General features: G+C 44.1%; 1 protein-coding gene across 2 annotated transcripts in view; it reads right to left on the reverse strand.

The window, feature by feature from the left end:
- CREB3L2 (cAMP responsive element binding protein 3 like 2) overlaps positions 1-23,825 on the reverse strand; it is a 75,870-nt gene extending 52,045 nt beyond the window's left edge. Inside the window, exon 1 of one of the 2 annotated variants that reach the window (XM_083462037.1) lies at positions 23,044-23,825. In XM_083462037.1, the coding sequence (XP_083318163.1) occupies positions 23,044-23,151 (108 nt within the window). In that variant the 5' untranslated portion in view covers positions 23,152-23,825. The remainder of the gene's footprint in view (positions 1-23,043) is intronic. The other variant, XM_083462036.1, reaches the window with a different exon arrangement.
- Between the last annotated feature and the right edge of the window lie 368 nt (positions 23,826-24,193).

The raw sequence follows: 24,193 nt of genomic DNA on the forward strand, positions 1-24,193 counted from the left end.
CTACTCCACAAGAAAGGAGAATGTGAAAAATGTACTGTGTAAGCTGCAAGCAACACCACAACAGAGACTGCAGGTCAAATACTTTCAAAAGGGAGTAACATCACACCTTCCCAGGTACATTATCCACCTCCTTATAATATAAAAAGATTGCTGGTGTGTTGTGTGAAGTCACCTCAATACCAAAAGCTTGCTTGTACTACTCAAAATAAATGACACTGTAATCCTAAATGTTGGAGTTTCAGCATCCACAGTGGGATTTCTCTCAGAGAGAAGCATGCATTGGGTTTCCAGAGAAGAGTCTGAAGGCACACAGCTCAGCTCTATTCCTAAAGATAAGCAATTCTTAGCCCTATATGGCCTTGCCTGAATGTGAGAGTCAACTGTGAGTGCTGGGGATAGACAAGAAAGGAGTAAATAAAAATCTGCCTCGCTTGGTAATGAAACCTGCTGTGTGATGAACCTGAAAAGTCTGTAATGTTTAGGAGTTTGGCACAGGAGATTGGGCGGCAGTAAGCATGTGCATCTAATTAAGCTTGTTTTCTAAATGTGTTTCTTCCTGAGGCTCATATTTCAAGAAGTATTTTGTTAGTCATGTTGCCGGACCCTTGAGAAAGGTGAATTTCTTTCACTTACTATGAAGGCTGCAATCCCACACACACTTAATTGGGAGTAAGTCCCCACTAAATTCTGTACAGACATGCACAGGCTTATTTATGCTAGTCAAATCAAGGCAAGCTCAGGGATTTTGCTGACCTTGACCATTCAAAACTGTGTCACTACACAACTTGTATATTATGTGCCAACTTGGGTTTAATGCATGCTGAGCAGCATATGAATAGCACATTAAATGGCCAAGAGTTGACCAAAATACTATTTTGCCATTTTCACTTATTGCTTGCATTTAAACTGACTGACTTGCAAACCAGGTGAGCTAAGCCAAGCTATGCTTTCCTGTGACCATGCAGGCTCCTGGAGAGGAATTTGTAGTTGCTTTGCATCTCACCAGTCCTGTTAGTTCAGCACATCAGTCAAGCCAAAGCATGGCTTGACACTTCGTACGAACCTGGGATTGTGGTTCAGCTCTCTCCTCCTGAATCATGATGTATAAGCAAGTACAAGCCTTGCTCTAAAAGAACCAAGGAGGAGCAAAACACCTGCAATCTCCTTCCCAGGAGACACTGTGTTTCTGCAAAACCATGGTTTGGCTGAGTGTTGCGTGTGAATGTGGCCAGTGATAAACTATTGTTTATTGTTACAGGAATGAGCCTTGGGCTCATTCATTCCCCCTCCCTTAGGAGACAACCAGAAATTTACACTTCTATTTTTAACTGCAGTTTAGCGCTCTGTCCCAACCTGGCTTGTTTCATTAAACCATAGTTAAGACTAACTACAGTTTGCAAACATTGTCACACTGAGCCTCTTAGAGGAAGTGCAGGATTTAACCATAGCCGCCGCCACCTCCAAACAATAATCTGCCCACACTGCTCAATGAAGTCGTGCAAAGAGTTGAATCCAGAGATAGAACCCTGCTTGCACAATTCAGCTTTCCAGGAAATGGAAGTTGCGGAATGCATAAAAAAAATACACTTCCCCCAAAAGAGACACAAAGCTTTTGATTCCTGAGTATGCTGAAGCTATCCAATATAAGAAACGCTGGAGAAGCTACCCCTCAGAATCAAGAGACTGTCAGGAATAGCATATTATGGGCACAGAGGGTGTGAGTTTTATAAGCAGAAGGGGCTTTCCACTCACGCAAGGTATCTCTGGATCAAAGCATAATTGTGTCATCTACGAGTGACACAGATTCCCCGCCACAAACTGAGAGAAGTATTTTGGTCTGCCCAACCACCATCAAGAATCACATCAACAAATCCTTTTGGGTGAGAAACACAGCCACAAGCTTCTTCTCAAACCGGAAAAGGAGATGAGATTACTCAGCTGCACATGGAAGTGTGTTCATGCGCACACATAGCACCACATTCTGGCAAAAGGTGAAATCATTTGTTTCCTAAATCTGAATTGCATACATTTGCAGAAAAGCAACTCTGATTGGCAGCGCTGTTCGAGTAGGTGGTTTTCCACTTAGAGGAGCCTCTGTTATAAATCAGCTAGCTCTGTGATTTAAGTTTTTGTATTCATTCCATGAGACAGTGCTTCATGGGTTGCTTTGTTTTTGTTTTTTTACCCTAGACCAAAGTTCATTTGTGAACCGAGGAATGCCAATCACCATCTAAATAAAGACTGTTAAGAATGTAAAAACTTCCTTCTTCCAGGAGAACTAGATAAGGAATTCTGGAGCAAAGTGGAAGGCCAAAGCAACTCACATGAGCATTATTGCTTTGCAAAGGGAGCAGGTTTTCTGAGAGATATGAAATGCAAGGGGGTTGTACCTGAGAATTCCTGCCTGTCATGCAACTGAAGACTTACCTGGGGCAGGTAACTCCCCAAGGTGCTAACAACAGATTCTTTAGCATCAGGACCAGCATAAATGCTATACTTATTGCTGCACTGATCCCAGTTCTCACTGAGGTGATGAGCCTGTTTGGGGCCTCTACAATTACAGACTTGGGATGGGTGGAAAAATAACTTGAGCATGCCTACAAATGTTAAGCTTGCATGTCAGGGGAAAGAGTAGACTATTACAACTCTTCTACCGCAACATGTTGATTTTATTGTCGTTATTACATTTATATACTGTCATCTAACATGGATGCTTTAGCTGAAATTCCTGCATTGCAGGGGGTTGGACTAGATGACCCTCACGGCCCCTTCGAACTCTACAGTTCTATGATCTATTAAGGTTGCATGCACTCCATACATTTAAAGCATAAGTCCTCAAAGCATCCTAAGAGCTGTAGTTTACCATTTACCGATCTAATTCCCAGCACCCTTAAACTACAGTTCCCAATATATTTTTTCGAGGGGTGGGGTTGCTTTAAATGTGCAGTGTGCTTTAGTGTGGGTAGTTTTACAGATTATTTTAATAATAATAAAAACTGTAAATACAGATCAGCATCCCAAAAACTCTGCAAAGGCATATGCCGGGGAGAGCTCTCTATCAAACAAGCTTGCCTCTAGTATTTGAAGTTGTACTGGCTACACGCAGGTTTACCACCACAGTGGGAATTCAGCCACCACAACTGTCTCTGCCTGTGCCGTGAGAGGAGAGTGGGAAGCAGGGCCCAGGGTTACAGATGTTTATTCTCTCACCAATACTGAAAATCACATGTTATATAATTAGCACAAACCTGAAACTGAAAAACACCCTTTATGTTGCTAATCAGGGTTGGCTCTCTTGCTCTCCCCCGCTCATTCCCAGCAGCATCAATTTTAATTCCATGCCTGCTTTTAGAACACCTGCCGCAACAATGCATCTTTAATATTTCATCTACAACTCAGGTGCTACTATGATACGTTGACATGCTGCTCTGTTTTCTAAACAACTTCCAAATTAGTTCTACAGTTGCAAAACGTCAAGTTGTCCCGGAGTCAGACACCTGCAACCCCAGAAGCATTAAGATATTAAGAACAATATTGATACGGACAGGGGTGACACCCACAGTTTAGACAAACTTGGACAAACCTATCCGGCCTGAACTGAACACAGCATCATACTCTTACTGAACACTATCTATGCATAACTACCTAGAGGTAGTTCCCATAGAGTTCTATGAGACTCACTCCCAGATAAGTAGGACTATCCTATTAAGTACAGTACACATTCTCAGAGTATTCCCCCAAAACACATCAGCACCACAGTCCTGGATGAGGCCAGTGGCTCAACTAACCCAACACTCTGCTCTCACAGTTGCCAACCAAAGGACTGTGGGAAGCATATCATATTCCTTTAAAAAAACCACCAAAATCAGACTCATGATTGTGGCAGTAATTATAAACTTAAGCGAGCATGTTCTTAGTATTCAATAGACAGATTGAAAACAATAACTAGCCATGACCAAAGTTTGAAAAGCACCATTTACCAGAAATAATTGCACTGAACAGGGCTCGAAGGCATGCTGACATATCAAGTTTTATTCTCAATTCTCAAAGAAAATTGTAGAATCACAGAACTGTAGAGATGGAGGGGGCTCCCATGGTCATCTAGTCCAACCCCCTGCAATGCTGGAATCGTGACCAAAGAACCCATGATGGATGGCCATCCAACATCTGCTTTAAAATCCCTAATAAAGGAGATACCATATTATATTTTATTCTGCATCTTTCCTGTGCCATCTGTTCAATACTGACTTCTGACTCTCACCCACAAACAGGTGCTGTTAGTATAAAGGTTATTATCAGGGTTTCAGCCATCACAGTGTTTCTCAACCTGTGGGTCCCCAGATGTTGTTGGACTACAATTCCCATCATTCCTAGCCAGCGTGATCAGTGGTCAAGGATGATGGGAGTTGTAGTCCAACAACATCTGGGGACCCACAGGTTGAGAACTGCTGCCAGGACTCTAGACCCAGGCCCAAAACATGGTTCCTCCAAATGTGAAGGAATGGAGGCAGTGAACAACTAGCAGACAACTAATTCTGGTCACATTCATACCATACATTTAAAGCACATGGCTTCTCTCAAGGAATCCTGGGAACTGTAGTTTGTTGAGGGTGCTAGAAAGTGGTTGCTCTGTGACAGGTTCCATGAGTCTCTGAGGAAAGCAGGGTGCCTTAAATGTATGGTGTTGGTGTAGCCTCCTTATGTCTGAACAAAACACATTCCCAACCCCTCAAAATCAAGTGCAAGGGCCAAAACACAGATTCAGACTTCAGATGGAGAGTTAAGTTGTAAATGCATAAGCCAAGTTTCCCAGCTTGACCCCTGCACCCCAAACTTTAAATGTAGAACTGCGCCCTGAAAATTCACACTTATGGTGGCATTCAACTAAGTTTTACTCAGTCCAAATATAAATCACTGCATGAAAGTGGCCACTTCTAGTAGCATCTAAAATATAGTTCCACAATATCCAATTCATGCCGTAGTACAATTTTCAAGCATCCACATTCTGAAATGGTAAAAGGTCTTTTTACAGCCTGACTTATCTCAAGACAGCACAGAAATCAAGGACTCAAAATGTGTACATATTTTCCTCAATGCCCTCTTCCCAGACAGATATTTTCCTATTATTGCCATCCACCACTGGCCTTGCGGTTCTCTTTCAGCATTGTTGCTTTCAAGACTTCCTCTTTCCATATGAATCATTTCCTCCCTACTGCCTAGTTCAGCATCAGGGTTTTGCACACCAAATCCTTTTGCATTATTTGTCTGTATTTCCAGTGCTTTTGCCCCGATAAGAAATTTGTGCGTTGAATTCCTTTTTTTCTTACCATTTCTTCTACATTCCATCATGGACAAATACACGCAGTTATAGAGGAGTCTTCCTCAACTGGTATCCAGTTCATTGCTATGGATTATGATGTTCTTTCAGATTAGGTAGTTAAGAGAATGGAACAGATTTCCCTTCTATGCTTTTTAGCACAGCAAAAAAAGCAAAGGTTTTACCAAGCTAGCCTGGGCAATCTTACACAGGAACAGCCAAGACTAAAAAGTCACTAGAGCTGCAATCATGTATATAGACTAGCTAAGACAGGGCTCAGCAACCTAAGGCCCATGGGCCACAAACGGCCCATGGGGGTCATTTAACGGCCCATGGACCCCCAACACCCACTTGGTCGGCTCCCATGCGCCGCACTAAACCAGCGCGGAGCAGAGTGGGGACCACCTTCCGCGATGCTTGTCGGCTTCCCACTGGCTGCAGGAAGCTCCTGCAGCCAATGGGAACCTGCGCACGCCTCCTCTGCACTGGAAGGAACGCCGGAAATAGCGTTTGCACATGTGTGCGCACTCCGGCCCACCACAGCATCTGCGGGACCGTGACCCGGCACAAGCCACAAAAACTTTGCCAACCCCTGAGCTAAGAGAATGCAAATTATCGCTGAAGGGTAGGGTATAAATGTTGGTAGTAAAGGCTCCTTGGTACAGAAAGCTGCAATTACTGACACTCCCTCCCAATAATCCAGCCTTTCTCAACCTGTGTTGGACTACAACTCCCATCACCCCTAGCTAGCAAGGCTCAGGGATGATGGGAGTTGTAGTCCAACAACATCTGGGGACCCACAGGTTGAGAACCACTGCAATCCCACATTCCCCTGCTCTCATCTCATCTCTCTGCTCTTGATGCCACTTGCTGAACTGCTTCAAATATGCCTGTTATTTCTTGCAAGGGAGTCTGCGACTTGACATTGGCTCTACTTCTCCAATGTCACAATGAACCTTGCAACCTTTGGACCACATTGTTGATTACGGTCAAAGCCTTCAATACTGAACTGTGAAGTCCATGAGCGACTTCCTTAAAACTACACAGAGAAAACTACACAGACTTCTGCAAAACTCAAAAGAGTGTTGCCAATGCATACTGGGCTTCCAAAACAGCACTTTATGGTTGCAGAAGCATTTGATTGAGCATTTGAGTCTTTCTAGGGAGAGGCAACCCTTTCTGCTTACAGGAAGATCTTTTTAAAGGTTTTGGTGCTATATCACTTCTCTCTCCATGTTCTTCATAACAATACCGTATGTAATCTCTCAAAGGACCTGTTGGTGGCATTTTATCATTGTACTGTTGAGAGCGGTCTGTGTGTGTGGTTTGGGAACTGCACAGTCAGGGGAAAAACAATGCTGTCCAGGGTTGTAGAGACTGTGGAGAGAATAACTGGGTGCACTCTTCCCACCTTGGATCAAATCTATGCTTCCAGGTGCCATAAGAAAGCTGCAGAGATAGTGCACACCCCGGAAATGATCTCTTACAGCTTCTGCCTTCTGGAAGAAGGTACAGGGTTATAAAGACTAGGACTAGCCACCTGAGAAACAGTTTCTATCCAAATGCAATTTTGGTTTTCAACGCAGTGTAAGGTAGTCTCTGTGGGAGTATATTGTATTTAATTATGGGGTATCAGAGTTTTTAGGGGGTTAACCAGGCTGGGATAGCTGGGATAGCAGGCTTGTTGGTTTTTGAATGTCTGATGTAGATTTTTTTTCAATTTCGTTGTTCTGTATGGGACAATGGCAATAAAGATTATCGTATCGTTTTCTAGCATTCACAATAGACACATGGCATAACACAAGGGAAGTCTGGGACAGCAAGCCAACACATGCAGCAATGCCGGGGCAGTGTTTGCATGCACACACGCCCCCCCCCTCCCCAACAGAGTTTCCTTGCCTAGCCTTGCCTGGGATCTTTCTGCTCTCCCACTGAGCTAAGGCCTTTCTTTAGCAAGAGTGTTTCTTCTACCAAAGGCTTGTTTTTCTGCTGTGGATTTTTGCCTTCAGGGAGTTGCGAATGAGTAAAACTTTCCAGCTGCTGATGGAGAAAGCAAGCAGGGACGGCCAGAGTCTGGCATTCGCACACAATGGAATCTCACATCTGGAGCGCCAGCAGGCGCCAGGTTACTAGTGCTTGCTCACTCCGTGAAAGGGTCTTTTGTTACTTGTGGGGCACGACTTATGAATGCAGCGTTTTCTACATCTGGTAGTGGTGGTCTTTGTTTTTATACAGGAAGGGTTGGAAGGGGGATTTAAAGAGCATGTTTCGTTCTCCAGTTGTTTAACCAAGGAGGTTGGGTTCCATAAATCCCACCAAAGAAGAGGAGCAGAAGGAATACAGTCATAACACACATGTGTCATTATCCCCGAATCTTTTTTCAAATGGTGCAAGACGGAAATAAAATTTTGGAAAAGAAAGCTACTGATATACAGTATCAGTTCGGAAGTTGAACGGAATCCATTCCGGAAATCCATTCAACTTCCAAAAGTTTTGGAAACCAAGGCGCTGCTTTTGAATGGCTGCAGGAAGCTCCTGCAGCCAATCGGAAGCTGCGTCAGACATTTGGGTTCCAAAGAACATTCGCAAACTGGAACACTCATTTCTGGGTTTGCGGCTTTCGGGAGCCAAAACATTCAAGTCGCAAGGTACGACTGTATGTATATATATATATATATGTGTGTGTGTGTGTGTGTGTGTGTGTGTGTATATATATATATATATATGATCAATCCCTAGCAATTTTATATTTGCCTTTTATCCAGCGCACTCTCTCTCTCTCTCTCTCTCTGGTTCAACATTTTCTTGCTTTCTTTTACCCCCACCAATACATGACAACAGATTTAGCTTTTCAGTAAAAATATCCTGTTGTCTACCTACCTTAACTACGGTAGATTAGCTTAAAATTTACCATTCCCATATGCTTAGAATCCAGTCATCTGATATCAAGATCCTTCCCCCTCCCCTTCAAATTACGACAAATTGTTACGTGAACATCAGTTTAAAAAGAAATAACCATTTCTCTGTCATCCAGTAAAGCTAAATCTTTCCCACAACCAAACATAACTGGTTGGTTTTCCATAACCAAACTTAACGAATGGATCTGCTAAACTATGAAGACCGGAGCAAATGCCACCAGTCCCTCCATACAGAAAGTCTGCTTTCAAACTGATGGGATTACAAACACAGCTGTAAGGGGAAACGGCAAGGCAGACACAACATGTGATAGAGAAAGGAAACTTTAGCTATTGGAAACTGGACAGAGAAACACAACCGATACAGGTAACCAGCTGAGTCGGATAGAATTAACCTCAAGATGAGAGAAGCAGATGTTCCTCAGAAAGACTGCCACATTGCTCTAGGTTTGGTTTGGTTTGTAAGTGAAACAATATGTGCCTTCCAGGAACTGGAAGAATGAAATGCTCCCAGAGATTACAGATTGGCAGAGACTCATGTCAGAATATCTACAATTAGCAAAACTGTCGGGATCAGTTAGAGGAATATCGAAACAAAAAAACAACTAGAGAATGGATAATATTTAAGAATTATGAAAAACGTTATTGAACAAATTACTCCATATTAGCAGAAATTGAGTGATATTTGTAAAGAAAAAGATCAAAGGAATGTATACAAAGCAGGAAGAAATGATATTATACAATGTAAACCTGTGTAAAAAGAATGTTATATCAAACAGTATAATGAAAAGGATTGTGCTGATGAGTACTTTTACTATGTAAATAACTTTGTCTTTTAAAAAAATAATGATTTATTTGTTTCTTATCTTTGTTACGTCTTTATTTCTTTATAAATTTTCTATTTTATATAATTTTCTCTTTTTTAACCTGTTAAGAGTACATAATGTTTGTATAGGCATGCAAATCTTTTAATCAATAAAGAATTGATAGTTCAAAAGGAAACGAAAAAGAAAAAGAAACAATATGACCACACCAATTTTCACTCTCTTCCCCAAGCCTTCTAAGAGCACCTCAGTGGGAAATGGTTGTTTCCAGCACTGGATTTCATGCCCATAGGAACACAGGAAGGTATTGGGCACCAAGTCAGGTCATTGGCCCACTCAGCTCAGTACAGCCTACAGATTGAAAGTTTGGAGTCTTTCCCAAAATGCCCTAAATATGTTGGGGGCTGAAGCTGGGGCCTTCTGCATGAAAAGAGGTTGCTCCATCACTGAGTGAAGGGCCTTTAAAATTAAACAAAGCCATCATTTTAGTCATGGCGTTAGACATCCTCAAGGCCTTTGACTGCCTGGAAGAGGGCAGCATGCTGGCAGTCCTGTCTGAAATGAGATTTGGCCACAAATTCAAAGAAAATCTTGAAACAAAAGGATACGCCGAAGCTTCTGCCACATTAAAAATAGACAACATAAATTCATCCTCAGGGAGGATTTGACAAGGGAGTTTCCACTCTCTCCCTTTCTGTTCCTCCTAGCTACAGAACCATTAGCCATACGCCTTAAAACACCACCAAATTGGGAGTCCAGATTGAAAAACAATAATACATGATCAGACTGTCCACTTATGGTTTTGTGGCTATGACCCACTGTGGAGAGCAAGAGGGTTTTGAAGGACTTCTTGAAAAACCTGAATTCTGATAACAATACAGAGGTCATCTGCAAGCAAGTCCCAGAGTTCTGGGGTTATTATTGATTGATTTATTACCTACCCTTGTTGTGGAACAGGGCGGAGGGGAGGAGGGATGGTTAACAAAAATCCATCCTCCTGGCAAACTGGGAATAATATTCTCTGACTAATACAATTTAGGACATTCCACACCTTTCCTCAGCAGAGTTTCTTTCTTTTTTTCTTTGAGAAAAATAAGTGGCTCCATAAATGTAAACTAAGTTTCAATAATGAAGGCAACTGTAACAGAATGACATGATGAGAGAAACTAAATACAACAACATGAGGCAAGTCTGAGGCAAGAAAACAAGAGGCAGTTAGTCCCTCTTAACTATGGGTAGGCAAACTAAGGCCTGAGGGCTGGATCCAGCCCAATCGCCTTCTAAATCCGGCCCGCGGATGGTCTGGGAATCAGCTTGTTTTTACATGAGTAGAATGTGTGCTTTTATTTAAAATGCATCTCTGGGTTATTTGTGGGGCCTGCCTGGTGTCAGTGGCGTAGCGTGGGTTGTCAGCACCCGGGGCAAGGCAAGTAATTTGCGCCCCCTAACCTGTGGATTTGCGCACCCTAACCCTAACCCCCAGATGTTGCGCCCGGTGTGGCCGGCCCCCCCTGCACCCCCCATGCTACGCCACTGCCTGGTGTTTTTACATGAGTAGAATGTGTCCTTTTATTTAAAATGCATCTCTGGGTTATTTGTGGGGCAAAGGAATTTGTTCATTCCCCCCCCCCCCAAAAAAAAATATAGTCCGGCCCCCCACAAGGTCTGAGGGACAGTGGACCGGCCCCCTGCTGAAAAAGTTTGCTGACCCCTGCTCTTAACTGACATTCTTAATGGAACACACGGAAGGGAGGGGCCGGTTCCAGAGCAAAACACACAAGCCCCGCCCACCAGATAACAAACATTCTACTGATCAAATTAAGCCCCAGTGTTTTCCTTACAACCCTAAGGTCCCCTAAGGGCAACCATATGATGGAGGGGGGAGGGTTATTGGGTTGTTGTTTTTATTTTGATTATATGTTTCATGGTTTTATATTTTGATTTTGTTCTATGAATCACCCCGAGACCTCCAGGTATAGGGTGGTATATAAATTCAATAAATAATAATAGTGATGATGATTTTAGTGCCTAGACAGGGCCAAATAAATTGCGTCCTCCTGCTCAAGAGAACAGGGAAATGGAGGAAGCTGTTGCTGAGTGGTAGAGCACCTGGTTCTCATAAGCAGAAGGCCCCAGATTGCCATCTCAGTTTCAATCCCTGGTAGGACTGGGAAAGACCCTACTTGTGATCCTACTGCTGCCATCAAGTCCTGACAATACTGACCTCAATAAACCAGTGGCCTGACTCAGCGTAAGGCGGCTTCATATGTTCTTAATTGTTTATTTGTTTTTGGTGTGTTTTTGAATGACTTCTTAAATATCCAACTCAGCTTAAACCCTGTTAGTGCTAAACGTTGATCAATGAATACGGAAGGCCAAAGGCCACTGCAACTTATTCCAATGCTGCTGCTGCTGCTTCTCCTTTGTTGTTATCAGAGGTGTGTCTGTGGCTAGTTAACACAAAAGAGGAATTACCAGAACTGGGGACTGCATCCAACAAAATTATCCAACTAGAGGAAGTAATCTATGCAGCAGGACTTTTCCTCTCCCCCCATATCTGTTTGGGGTTTAATTTAACTCTCTACAGCAGATAAGTAGAGGATGATATCCCATTCCAAGGGCAGAAGTCCTTGAGCTAATGCAATGACTTCATTCAAGAAGTCGCCACATCAGTTTTAGTTCCGACTCTGGGAACCCCTGAAAAAGTCCTGTTTCCTTGGTAAAGGAAGGGATTGGATAGTGGGAACCACCCGGGCTTTGGGTACTGCATTAACCTACTTTCATTTGTGAGTCGTTCCAGAGCAGATCTGAAAATGACAGCCACAGAGGTCACCCAGAAAATTCCCAGCAACAAAAAGGAACGTCTTCTGAAAACTGCCAATTGAATTAAGATTTATTAACAGATAAAGGTGGGTGGCACTGTGGGTTAAACCACAGAGCCTAGGGCTTGCCCATCAGACGATCGGCGGTTCGAATCCCCGCAACGGGGTGAGCTCCCGTCGCTCAGTCCCTGCTCCTGCCAACCTAACAGTTCAAAAGCATGTCAAAGTGCAAGTAGATAAATAGGTACCGCTCCGGCGGGAAGGTAAACAGTGTTTCCGTGCACTGCTCTGGTTCACCAGAAGCGGCTTAGTCATGCTGGCCACATGACCTGGAAGCTGTATGCCGGCTCCCTCGGCCAATAAAGCGAGATGAGCTCCGCAACCCCAGAGTCGCCCGCGACTGGACCTAATGGTCAGGGGCCCCTTTACCTTTTAAAGGCAATGAGTCAGCACCTGGGTTTACCCTACACTGCTATGCAGGAGTACTTCTCTGTCCCCATGCTGGGATGGAACTGGGTGCTCATCCTGCCACAGACAGAGTCATACTCCCCCCGAGGGAACAGGTACATAGTCTGGGGTGTTCCTTGATCCATCTCTGGAGGCCTAGGTGGCATCAGAGGTAAGAAGTGCCTATTTCCAGCTGTTCCTGAATGAATGCTACCCATGAAGATGGTCTCAAAATTACAGCTACTACAAGACACCCTCTTTGCAGCCCCACTGACAGGTATTCTGTGCTGTCAATGGACCCAAGAGAAGGCCTTCTCAGTGACCGCACCTCCTACTTTTAGATTCCCACACACTTTTTACCATTTTTCCACATCTTAAGGCTACTCTTCCTTTGCGGTAGTATTCTCCTCCTCCCTGCATTCTCAGAAATGGTGACCAGCCTTTATTGGTTTCAGTTCTGGCTAACACAAGCCCATACCCTGTTCGATGTACAGTGGTACCTTGGTTTACAAACTTAATCCGTTGCGGAAGTCCGTTCTTAAACCAAAGCGTTCTTAAACCAAGATGTGCTTTCCCACAGCAGAGGGGAACTCAATTTACAAATGGAACACACTCAACAGGAAGCGAAACGTGTTCTTATTCCAAGGCAAAGTTCACAAACCAAAACACCTACTTCCAGGTTTGCAGCGTTCTTAATCCAAGTTGTTCATAAACTAAGCTGTTCTTAAACCAAGACACCACTGCACTGGCATTACATGCAGTGCTTTAGAGAGCCTCCAGAGCCACAACCCTAGGATGAGCTGAGGGGGATTAAGGTTCATTATCACAAAAGCTGTTTTTTTGGGGGGGGGGTTGTGGCAGCAGGCCAATTGTCAGGCCAACTCTGCATTACAAAGATGTCTGCAAACATGATGCGAAGGCTGGCAACATCAACCTGCCAAATGGGAACCCCTCGCAGATGACCGCAGTGCCTGCAGACAGACAGTCAAGTCATCTATCCATAGCAGCGACCAGAGGAAAAATGACCGCTGGGAGGAGCACAGAGAAGAAACGCCGTGGTGATCTGCCCCAGCTGCAACCAAACATGTCTCTTCCATGCAACATTCTGACAGTTTTACTTCATCCCCCCCCCCCCCAAAGCACACAGTAGTTGTTTCTTATGTTCTGGACTTCAACCCTATTCACTCATTAGGTCTCCAAATGGAGAGAGACTAGGATCACCCCCTTGCATTCACAGCACATACACACACACACAGGCAAGAAACACAGCTGTGTCCACCACCCTGACAATTTCTGTACTTCAGCAAAGTTGTGAAGGGGAACTGGCTGAATTTGCATCTTCACAAAGGGCTCCAGATCACATGGAGGAGCCTACGGTCAGACCCTGCCTCAAGCACACAGTGGTTGCAGGAAGAAACCAGTGGAGGATCATCAGAACTGGGGCCAGCACCCCACTCATGTGTTAGCTCTTCATATGGAGAGGGAGAGTGGTAGAGCATTTTCCTTGTGCGCAGAAGGTCCCTGGTGTGGTTTAGTGGTTTAGAGCGGTAGACTTGTAATCTGGTGAACCAGGTGAACTGGGTTCAAATCTCTGCTCCTCCACATGCAGCTGCTGGGTGACCTTGGGTTAGTCACACTTCTCTGAAGTCTCTCAGCCTCACTCACCTCACAGAGTGTTTGTTGTGGGGAGGAAGGGAAAAGAGAATGTTAGCTGCTTTGAGACTCCTTTAGGTAGTGATAAAGCGGAATACCAAATCCAAACTCCTCCTCCTTTTCTTCCCCAGCATTTCTAGGTAGGGCTGGGAATGTCCCCTACCTGAAACCCTGGCAAGTCACTGCCAGTCAGACACTACTGAGCTAGATAGTCTGGTTATATAAATATTTGCAATAAATAAGGTGGCTAATTTGGAAATATCAAGAAAGACACGTTAATTTCCTGCAAAGCAATGTAGGTGCATGCCTCATTCCCCTAAGTTTGAACATGGAGTCGTTTGTTGTTGTTTTTCAGTGTGCATATAAAAAAACCAAGCTGTGTACAAAAAAAGGGGACAAGGCCACAAACCAGATTCTCAACAGCAGCTTCAAAAAGACATAGAAAAACCACTCACTAGATAAGCTCTTCAGATAAACTTTACCTTATCACAGGGCTGAACATTTTCATTAGGAAACAGGAAAGCAAAGTCAAAGCAAGTGGGTGTTTAGACTTCACTGCTCTTTCCAAGTAATTTACCTGAAGAGAGATAAGGGAAGCTCAAAGTTTCCCCAGCTCATCCCCAAGAATGATCTCAACTCTGAACTTTAGGTGGAAAAAAGCAGCAAGGAAAGCCATGTGGCCTGCTGGAATCTGAACCATGGACTCCTTGCCATCCTCATCCCAATTACGTACACTCCTTTGACCAAAATACAGAGTTTGTTTTCCTCCCACTGTTTTCTCCAAGGAGTTCAGAGTGATGCATATAATCCTCTTCCTTTTTTGTTATTACACCAACCCTGAAAGGTAGGTCAGGTCGAGAGAGGTTTATGTGTGGGTCCCAAGATTACTATGAACCATCGTGTACACCTAATAATAATATTATTTGTGCCCTGCCCACCTGTCTGGGTTGCCCCAGCCATTCTGAGCAGCTTCCAACATATGTAAAAGCATGTTTACTTGCGGGATCACCTTACTGCATAAATGCCCAGCCAACCACTTCAATCAACTGCAGTTGGAGGAAACTGCATCTATTAGTGTGGCAGCACCTACACTTCGGAACTCCCTGCCTATTGACACTAGGCGAGCGTCTAAAATTCAAGAAGTATTTTATGTTCCCCCATTTGTCATTCCAGCTTAAACCTTTGCTCCTTTGACACAAAAATTGTTTGATATGCAAATACCAGAAACAAACATGAATGCAACACAGCAGTCCAAAGATAAACCAAAAAAGGTTGAGAAGAGAAATACTGTGTTTGGCCATGTGCCAGAGAATAAGAAGCTAAAATAATTCGCCCTTGTATAATTGTATACTGTACTCCTTTCTTATGGTGCAACTGGACAAATTGGCAGGAGATTCACAACCTAACCTTTCCGGTCTTGTTCCATTTGTAAAGTTAAAGGCAGCCACAGGGTGTGGGTAAAATAGACAAGAGGCTTGCCTAGTCTTGCCTTTCTTCTCAAGCAACAGGTGAACTGGCTGTCTCCTTAGTTATCTATTTTCTTAAAACAGGTTGCTTTACAAGTGCATCTTCTATATGGCAAAAAAAGCAAAAACTGGAGGGCTTATATTGACTTACATATTTAATTTTAAGATTTGTGTACTGGTGGTCATTGTATCTGCAACATAAACTGATGGTGGTCTACTGTTATTGTTTGTATATTATTATTATTTTGGCTTGTTTTCCTTCTCTTATTTAATTTTATCTTTTTTCTCCTTTCCTCATTAAATCTGCAAATAAAAAAATTTATTTTAAAAATGTATAAATGGAAAGATTATCACAGTCAAATTCTATTGGCTCGTTTGCTAAATTCCCCCTCAGTTCTCCTCCTTACACCTCTTTTTAAAAGGAAAAAAAATGTATCTCCTACAAACTGCAGAACAGCAGGTTGCTTGAGAAGAGGGCGGATAAAAACCACAACACGAGGAAGAGGTTGACTCAAATGCTCAGGTAAGCTGTTGACATTTCCAAGTTCCTGGTTAGAGTAACCTGCCTTTTAAATTTGCCTGCAAGCAATGAGGCAACAGACATTTCCATCCCTGTCAATATGTTGACATTGGTTGGCCAACTAAGTGGTCCAGCAAAGGATCAACATTGTAAAAGATAACAGGGTTGAAAGACAAGGTGCTCCTTTATTTTTCTTGCATAATCACAAATTTTAAAAGAGGAGGAGTGAGTATTCTCTCTACCAAACTTGCCAGTCGATAGGGTGTTGGGGAAATCCCATTGAACTCAATGGGGATTACTTCTAAGTAGACATGCACAGGATTGCACTGTTCAGTTCTTGTCATTGCAACTAACTTTGTTCCACTGGCGTCCATGAGGCACAGCAGTGACTAATTTTACCTGGACTCAGGCCAGGGTCTTGCGAAATGGCTGAAGCAGCTGTGCTTCAAACCAGGTGTTTCATACTGCTTCCATCCCTATCCGAAGTTCGATTCGGAAAGCAGAGTCAGCAGAAGAGGCCTGATTTGTGGTTATCTGTCGACGCTGACCCTCACTTTCTTTCTTCACTTTTGATTCACCTGTCAAGAGGAATTAGAAGACTGGCTCTATTCAGAGCGACTTGCAAAGGCTCTTCAAATTACCTTTCCAGAGGCTCGCAAATATGTGCAGCTGCGGAGAAAACAAGGTGTCTATTCACCAAGGAGAAATGCTGGATTCTCTGGCACTTGAGAATCAGCTAAAGACAGAGTTTTAAAGTATTTCACATGAGCCAATTGCCAGAGTTTTGGTGCATATTCAATGTCCAGACCCCAGACACAGGAACCCAGATTGGTTTGTTGGAATACAGTGGTACCTCTGGTTGCGAAAGGGATCTGTTCCAGAGGCCCGTTCGCAACCTGAAAGGAACACAACCCACATCTGCGCATGCGCGGGTCGCGATTCGCTGTGCATGTGCGAGCAGCGAAACCAGGAAGTAACCCTTTCAGGTACTTCCAGGTCGCCGCAGGACGCAACCTGAAAATGCTCAACTTGAAACAAACGTAATCTGAGGTATGACTGTAATAGCAACCAATAGCTCTTCCAACTCTGCAATTCTATGGTTTCATTATGATCTAGTTGAGATTCCTGCATTGCAGGGGGTTGGACTAAATGACCCTCATGGCCCCTTCCAAATTTACAATTCTACAACGGCGTTTCCGTGCGCTCTGGCTTCCGTCGCAGTGTCCCATTGCCAGCCTAAAAGTGGAGATGGGCGCCGCACCCCATAGTCAAATTCGACTGGACTTAACTGTCCAGGGGTCTTTACCAACAATTCTAATATCCTATTATTATTATTATTATTATTATTATTATTATTATTCCTGAAACAGCAGTTGTAGTAGCCAAAATGAAGTTGATAGTGGGAAATAAGGTGAAGCTAAGATTCAGGGTCTTGTTTGGATTTTGTTGGTTTAAAAAAACAACCATCGCACACAACAATTTTAGTTTTCATTTGTGACATTTAAAAGTGTTAACAATCTACCCTAGCACCTCAGGATACGACAGAATTGCTAACAGCAAAAAATAACAATGAGGATTATATACATGCAACCAAAATGCTTCTCCTGCTAACAGGCTAGCTGTGTGGGTCACGGATGATAAAAATATTTAGCAGGAGTTAAATGAAAAACAACCAACGTTTGTGGGTTTGCATTCCAGCATTTGAAAGTCTAATGAAAATGTGGAGGGGAATTCCAGTGGATTAATATTATGCTGGAAGGCAACACCTCCCCAACCAGCTCTTCAGTAAAACAGAGTTTAGTAGAATTTCCTGCTGCTAATGCCCTTGCCAACTCACAAGCAGAAGACCCCACAGAACATGCCCCTGCCTCCAAGTCGTTCCACAAAAATAACATTATGCAAGGTAAAAGAAGAAGCTTCAAGTGATAGAGGAAGAGAATAATATCTGACAGTTTTATGTTTTATAATTATATTAATTGCAAGGAATTGCAATACAGAAGACAACAATACTACTAGAAACGAGCAAAACTGGAATCTGACAATGAATTTTAATTCATCTCACTGTTGTGGTTTATTCTTTGGCGAGGAGAATCCTATGCAAATTAGAGCAATTCACACAGGAAAAATTTCTGATGCACAAGAGCAGGTGTAGCCAACATGGTGCACTCCAGATGCTGAACTCCAGTTCCTGACATTCCTGATATCTGGCCATGCTGGCTGGGGCTGATGGGAGTTGGAGTCCATCTAGAGGTGGTGCACTGGGTTCAGACCTGGGAAATCTTTCCACCTCATATCTCGGATACAGCTGAAAACCATTACCAGCTTCCATGTATTTCAAGAAAAGTGGAAAGAGGTGGGGGGAGACCAAGTAGTTTATCAGGGCTAGCAAAATATCTCTGATCTCTGGGTTAGGAAGTCAGGAGCTGACTCAGACTGTTGGTATATAAATTCTAAAAACAGCAATAGATTTTTGTTTTAATTTCAAGAAGCCCACAATGATCTACTCTGCACAGCAGAGTAATTCTAATTACGGCAGGGTTGCCATACGCCTGGAATTTCAAGGTTGGAAGTGGCATCCGGGGGGAATTTTCATCCTAGATCTTTGGCAACATAAAATTCCAGTCTCCATCCCCACCCCCCACCCCAAGCTCAACCACTTTGGGAATTTTCTATTTGTAAAAAAGCTAAAACATTTGTTTGTGTCCGGATTTTCCCTAAATTAGGGTATCAATGATGATGATGATGATGGTAGTAATTTATTATTTATACCCCGCCTATCTGGCTGGGTTTCCCCAGCCACTCTGGGCGGTTCCCAACAGAATATTACAAACACGAGAAAACATCAGCCATTAGAAACTTCCCTAAAGAGGGCTGCCTTCAGATGTCTTCTAAACGTCAGATACAGTGGTACCTCAGGTTACAGAGGCTTCAGGTTACAGACTCCGCGAACCCAGAAATAGTACCTCGGGTTAAGAACTTTGCTTCAGGATGAGAACAGAAATTGCGCAGCGGCGGAGCGGCGGCAGTGGGAGGCCCCATTAGCTAAAGTGGTACCTCAGGTTAAGAACAGTTTCAGGTTAAGAACAGACCTCCAGAACAAATTAAGTTATTAACCCGAGGTACCACTGTAGTTGTTTATTTCCTTGATATCTGATGGGAGGGCATTCACAGGGCAGGTACCACTACCGAAAAGGCCCTCTGCCTGGTTTCCTGTAACCTCACTTCCCACAGTGAAGGAACCACCAGAAGGCCCTCGGTGCTGGACCTCAGTGTCCAGGCCGAACGATGGGGGGTGGAGATGCTCCTCCAGGTATACTGGGCTGAGGCCATTTAGGGCTTTAAAGATCAGCACCAACACTTTGAATTGTGCTCAAAAACGTACTGATTGAATATTTGAAGCTCTACAAGCAAAGCAGGTTTTCTACCAATGACGCAAATGCATCATTACGTCACTTGGGGAAACCCCTGCCATTTTGATAGGCAAGGTGTGTGCACTGGGAGAGCTTCCCTCTTAGAAAGACCACAAAGGAGTATCCTCAGGAATGAGATGCTGTGTTTCTGCCAGGAGGGCAGAATGAGACATGCAGGGGAGGGAAAACAATGTCAAGAATGGTGGCGTGCAGGCTTTGCGTCCTCTGCAATGTTGCCCTGAAGGCTGGTATTTAAATCCCTTTCAACCGAAGTGAATGTGGGGAGAAAGTAAAGGGATAGCATGGGATGCGTACTAAACATACCCTGAGCTTGTGAGCTTCATTCCCTTCCCAACTTCTCTCCATAGTATCTCAAATCATAGCCGGTTTACCCCACAGAACTCAATGGGAAACACTGGGAACCAAGACAGACCCTTATCTACATAGTCTTATCCTGGGGCCCGTTTTAGGTCACACTAGCACAAGGTGCCCCAACATCAGTGCCGGATTTACGTATAAGCTAAACAAGCTATAACTTAGGGTCCCACACTCTTGGGCCCCCCCCCAAAAAAAATGTAAAGGAAAAAACTGGATGTACATTTCCAAAATATAAGATAAAAAAACAAATAAAATAAAACCTACATACAACAGTGTTTTGTGTTGTGTAGCCTCCTATGATGTATCAATGGGCCCTGCCTGCTCCCTAAAATATCACTGGTTTTCTCATTTCTATATATAGGGTGCCTACATTTTGCATGGACTGGTTGCATGGCAACACGTGCAAATGGCTTTAGATACCTATTAGGTCTGTAAATTACCACATAGCATATATTCAACACAAAAAAACAGCAACAATTTGTTGTTGACAAAGGACAGCTGGACATATAAAGGGCCCCATTACCTTCAGTAGCTTAGGGCCTCATCAAACCTAAATCCACCCCTGCTAGTTGTTATTGGCTTCCCAATGCTCACCAGCCCCAGCAGGTGGGCCATGATACAAGATGATGGAAGTCACAGTCCAACAACATCTGGAGAGCATCGCCATGGCTACCTTCCACACAGAGGTGCATCTGGCTCCATCACTGTAGCTCTTTCAGGAAATGCTAAAGAATCAACCCTTTACACACCTCAGGTGTGTCTTTTCAGGACCCACCATATTCCCACAACTAAGATTTAACCATCTTTAATTCTGGATTTAAAACTGTAACCAGGGAAGGATGAGTGACAAATTTAATTACTTACTTAATTAATTAATTAATAATAAACCCTGCGCTAGCACCTAGCAAATATACCTGCCATGGATGCACTGAAATAAAGCCCAGCTGAAATTAATTTCCATATACCCATTACAGATCACACACTGAGCCAGCCACACTTCTAAAATGTTCAGTCTAGGACAGCACAGACTGGCATGCTGAGCTCCAAGAATTAATGCCATAAGCAGAGAAAGTGGTTGAACTTAATTGCCTCTTGACTGCTGAGCTGCACTGAGGCTATCACATCTAGAACCCCTTATTAGGTACTTTGGTTTAATTGCAATGGGGAGTGTCCATGCCATTGTCAAGTGTTGACAGGAACGCTACTGTGTGAAGAGTGCAACCAGACTCTGCAGTCCCAAATCAGCCACACGGGATGCGTTCCTAGTACCCTATGAATGGCAAGAGTACCATCTGATGCCAAAATTACGATGAAGCACCATCTTCTGTTGAAATACCTAGGCTTGATACAAGGGTATGCTTGCTTTGGGGCAGCACGGATCTTTTCACCAGTAGAAATAAAGCGTAAACAACCAGGGCCAGGGAAACTTAGCCTCCTCTAATATTTTGGATACCCCTCATCCCAGGATATTGAGAGGTGGGGTGTTGTGTGCCAGAGAGCTAGGGAAATTCTCTTTGTGAAATGCAGAGAGACTTGTTGCTCTCTCAGACACCGCACTAGTCTGGATGGATAGGACATTTGCCATGTGGAAATGCATTAGTATATACCGTATTTTTCGCTCTACAAGACGCACCAGACCACAAGACGCACCTAGTTTTTGGAGGAGGAAAACAAGAAAAAACATATTCTGAATCTCAGAAGCCAGAACAGCAAGAGGGATCGCTGCGCAGTGAAAGAAGCAATCCCTCTTGCTGTTCTGACTTCTGGGATAGCTGCACAGCCTGCATTCGCTCCATAAGACGCACACACATTTCCCCTTACTTTTCAGGAGGGAAAAAGTGAGTCTTATAGAGCAAAAAAATACGGTATGTGTATATGAACTGCGTGTGCAGCCAGTGCCAACTTGGAGACTGTTTTTAAAACGTTATGTCCTCACAGCGGGTGGAAGCACTTTTCCCCTCTGACTTTTCAAAAAGTTGGTTCTCTTCCTGAGGGGGAAAAATCATTCTGCTTTCTCCTCAGATGCCTTTTCCTTCTAAAAAAGAAAAAAAACTCAACTTTTTACAGTGGGGAGGAACTTTGCACATGCTCCAAGTCATTCTTGCCTTAAGTGCCAAGCATTCTCAAAATAAAAGTGAGATGGTAACAGAAAAAGATACACACACCACCAACTTTGCTTGCTCAAATAGATCTCCTTTTTCTCCAGCAGTCTGGGGATAAAGTTGTACGTGCAGAGACTGAGTTTGGATAAAGTCGCTGGTGCACACTTTCCAGCTAGAGGAAAAACCCCCAACATCTGGCACAAAGCACTGATTATCTCTTATTTGCTTTCATGGCTACCATTGCAGAACCACCATAAATATTCTTTGGAGACGTGGGTATTTACTTCCTTTCAGCAAACTAAAAGCAGGCAGGGCAGAGGGAACACCAGGAACCAGGTCTGCAAAAGTTTCAGAGCTTGGAATGTTGCCCAAAGAATGAGACCGTTATTGCAGTTCTCAGAAAGACGGCTATTTTCTTGCTGACAACTCTTAATAGGAACCTCTTAATGTGCAGAAACAGGAAAGAGTCCAATCAAAAGTTTCGTAACAAGCACTTCTGAAGAAATAGGAATCCCCACGCTTAAACCACACACACATATATATGCTGGTCCAAACAGGCCTTTTGGGCAGTAATTAGATTTGCATCAAGAAACACAGGTAACCCTTCAAAGTACAGGTATTTCCTCCTTGCGTCAGAGGCTCCTAATTCCCCCCCTGCTGAAATTCCAAACTCCAGGCTCTCCACCATCTTTTTAAAAAACCATAAAGCTGTTTTGAGAACTCTTCACTGGCCCTACAGCAGACAGCACCTGGCACTTATTCTAACACCCATGAACAGACAGAGCAGAATTCTCTTTTTGAAAGCAGAGGGAGGAAAACTTAAGTCATGAAAGGGAGTGGGGAGGTGGAGAAACAAAGTGCAAGAGATGCCAATTCCAGATGAGCTCAACATAACTTTTTTTCCAAGAAAAAAGAGACTCCTCCCACATAATGAAAGCCCAGGAAGGGGTTGCTAATAGCAGGGTGACTTTCTGAAGCCAGATGTGCACCAGCCAAAACTTTTTCTTCCACCCACAAAGAGTAAACCCCACCTCTAAGTTACTTTTTAAAAAACCACACACTGTGCCTATTTTCTTACAGGGTGGATAACTGCATCAGCAAGCCAACAGAATAAAGTTTCGTTGTGCCGCCCTATTTTTCCATGCCTTCCAACACTACCACCGTCCCAGTGTTTTGACTGTGTTCTCACCGTGCTGTAGAGCAGGGCATCAGAGTCCACCGGTTCCGACAACTCGCTCAGCTTTCGGTCCCAGTGCAACAGGTTCTGCTCCCCGCTTTCCAGCCCATCCATGGCCATTTCCGACCTCAGCAATACCAAGAGCGGGGGGGGGGGGGCAGAGAAATATGCACTCTTGGAGCCCCTCGGAACGATCACAGAAAACAAACTTGTGCCATAAGACTGAAAAAACGCCGCCGCCCCCTGCCTCTGTGCGCCTTACTCCCTTAGAAAAGGAAGAAAATAGAAGCTATATAATAATATAACTGAAAATGTCAGACACTCTCGCCAATCTACAACTAGCAAAAAATAAATAAATGCAACAGCCAGCTAGTTTTGCAACCATATGTCCTAGATCTCGGGCGCGCATCTGCTTTCAAGCAAGACCTCCGTTTCCCAACTGGCAAAGACCTTCCCCAGAGCTCCTGAAACCCCAAACTGCCACCAGCTGCTGCCTTCCCTCCAGCCCCCACCAGATTCTTCGCTCCGCCCCCCGCTCTGGCCAATCAGCGACGGCAAGCTCGAGAACTTCGAAGGCGAGCGCCCAATCAGAATCCAGACGCTGATTCCCTGGCTCTTCCACCCTCCCCATTCCGCAGCCGCTTCCTACACTTCCCCAGCTGTGGAATGTGGGCGGGGAAGTCCCGATTACGTCACGCAGGGAACAGGCCCTCTTCCCCCCTCCCCGCCTCCCTCGACCCTCTCTGTCCCTGACCAATAGCCTTCCGCCCTGGGTGTTCCAGCCGCTCCGAGGGACCGGCAACGTTCGGAAAGTGGCGCGCGCCGCAGCCAATGACCTAGCGACAAGACAACAGCTTTGGGGAAAGCCCCGCCTACTTTTGGAGGAGCAAAATAAAAATAAAGCCTTGAAAGTAGACCCGGGGGAAATTAGCCTCTTAACTCTGGAGATAGGAGGGAGGGGACAGGAAATGGGCTATGATTCTTCCTTGCAGCTCAGTGCCCAGGACCAAGTTGTCACTGAGTTTCTCTGGAACCGGATTGATTGCTTTATAGGGAACTGGGAGCAAAGTTCTCTTTTCTTGAGAAAGCAAACATCAGAGCAGAGCTGAAAAGGTGTGGGAGGGGAAGCCAGATCCAAAACGGGGGTGAGGGATGAATATAT

The sequence above is a fragment of the Podarcis liolepis genome (genome assembly GCF_965112155.1).
Source record: "Podarcis liolepis genome assembly, chromosome: 10".
NCBI lineage: Eukaryota > Metazoa > Chordata > Lepidosauria > Squamata > Lacertidae > Podarcis > Podarcis liolepis.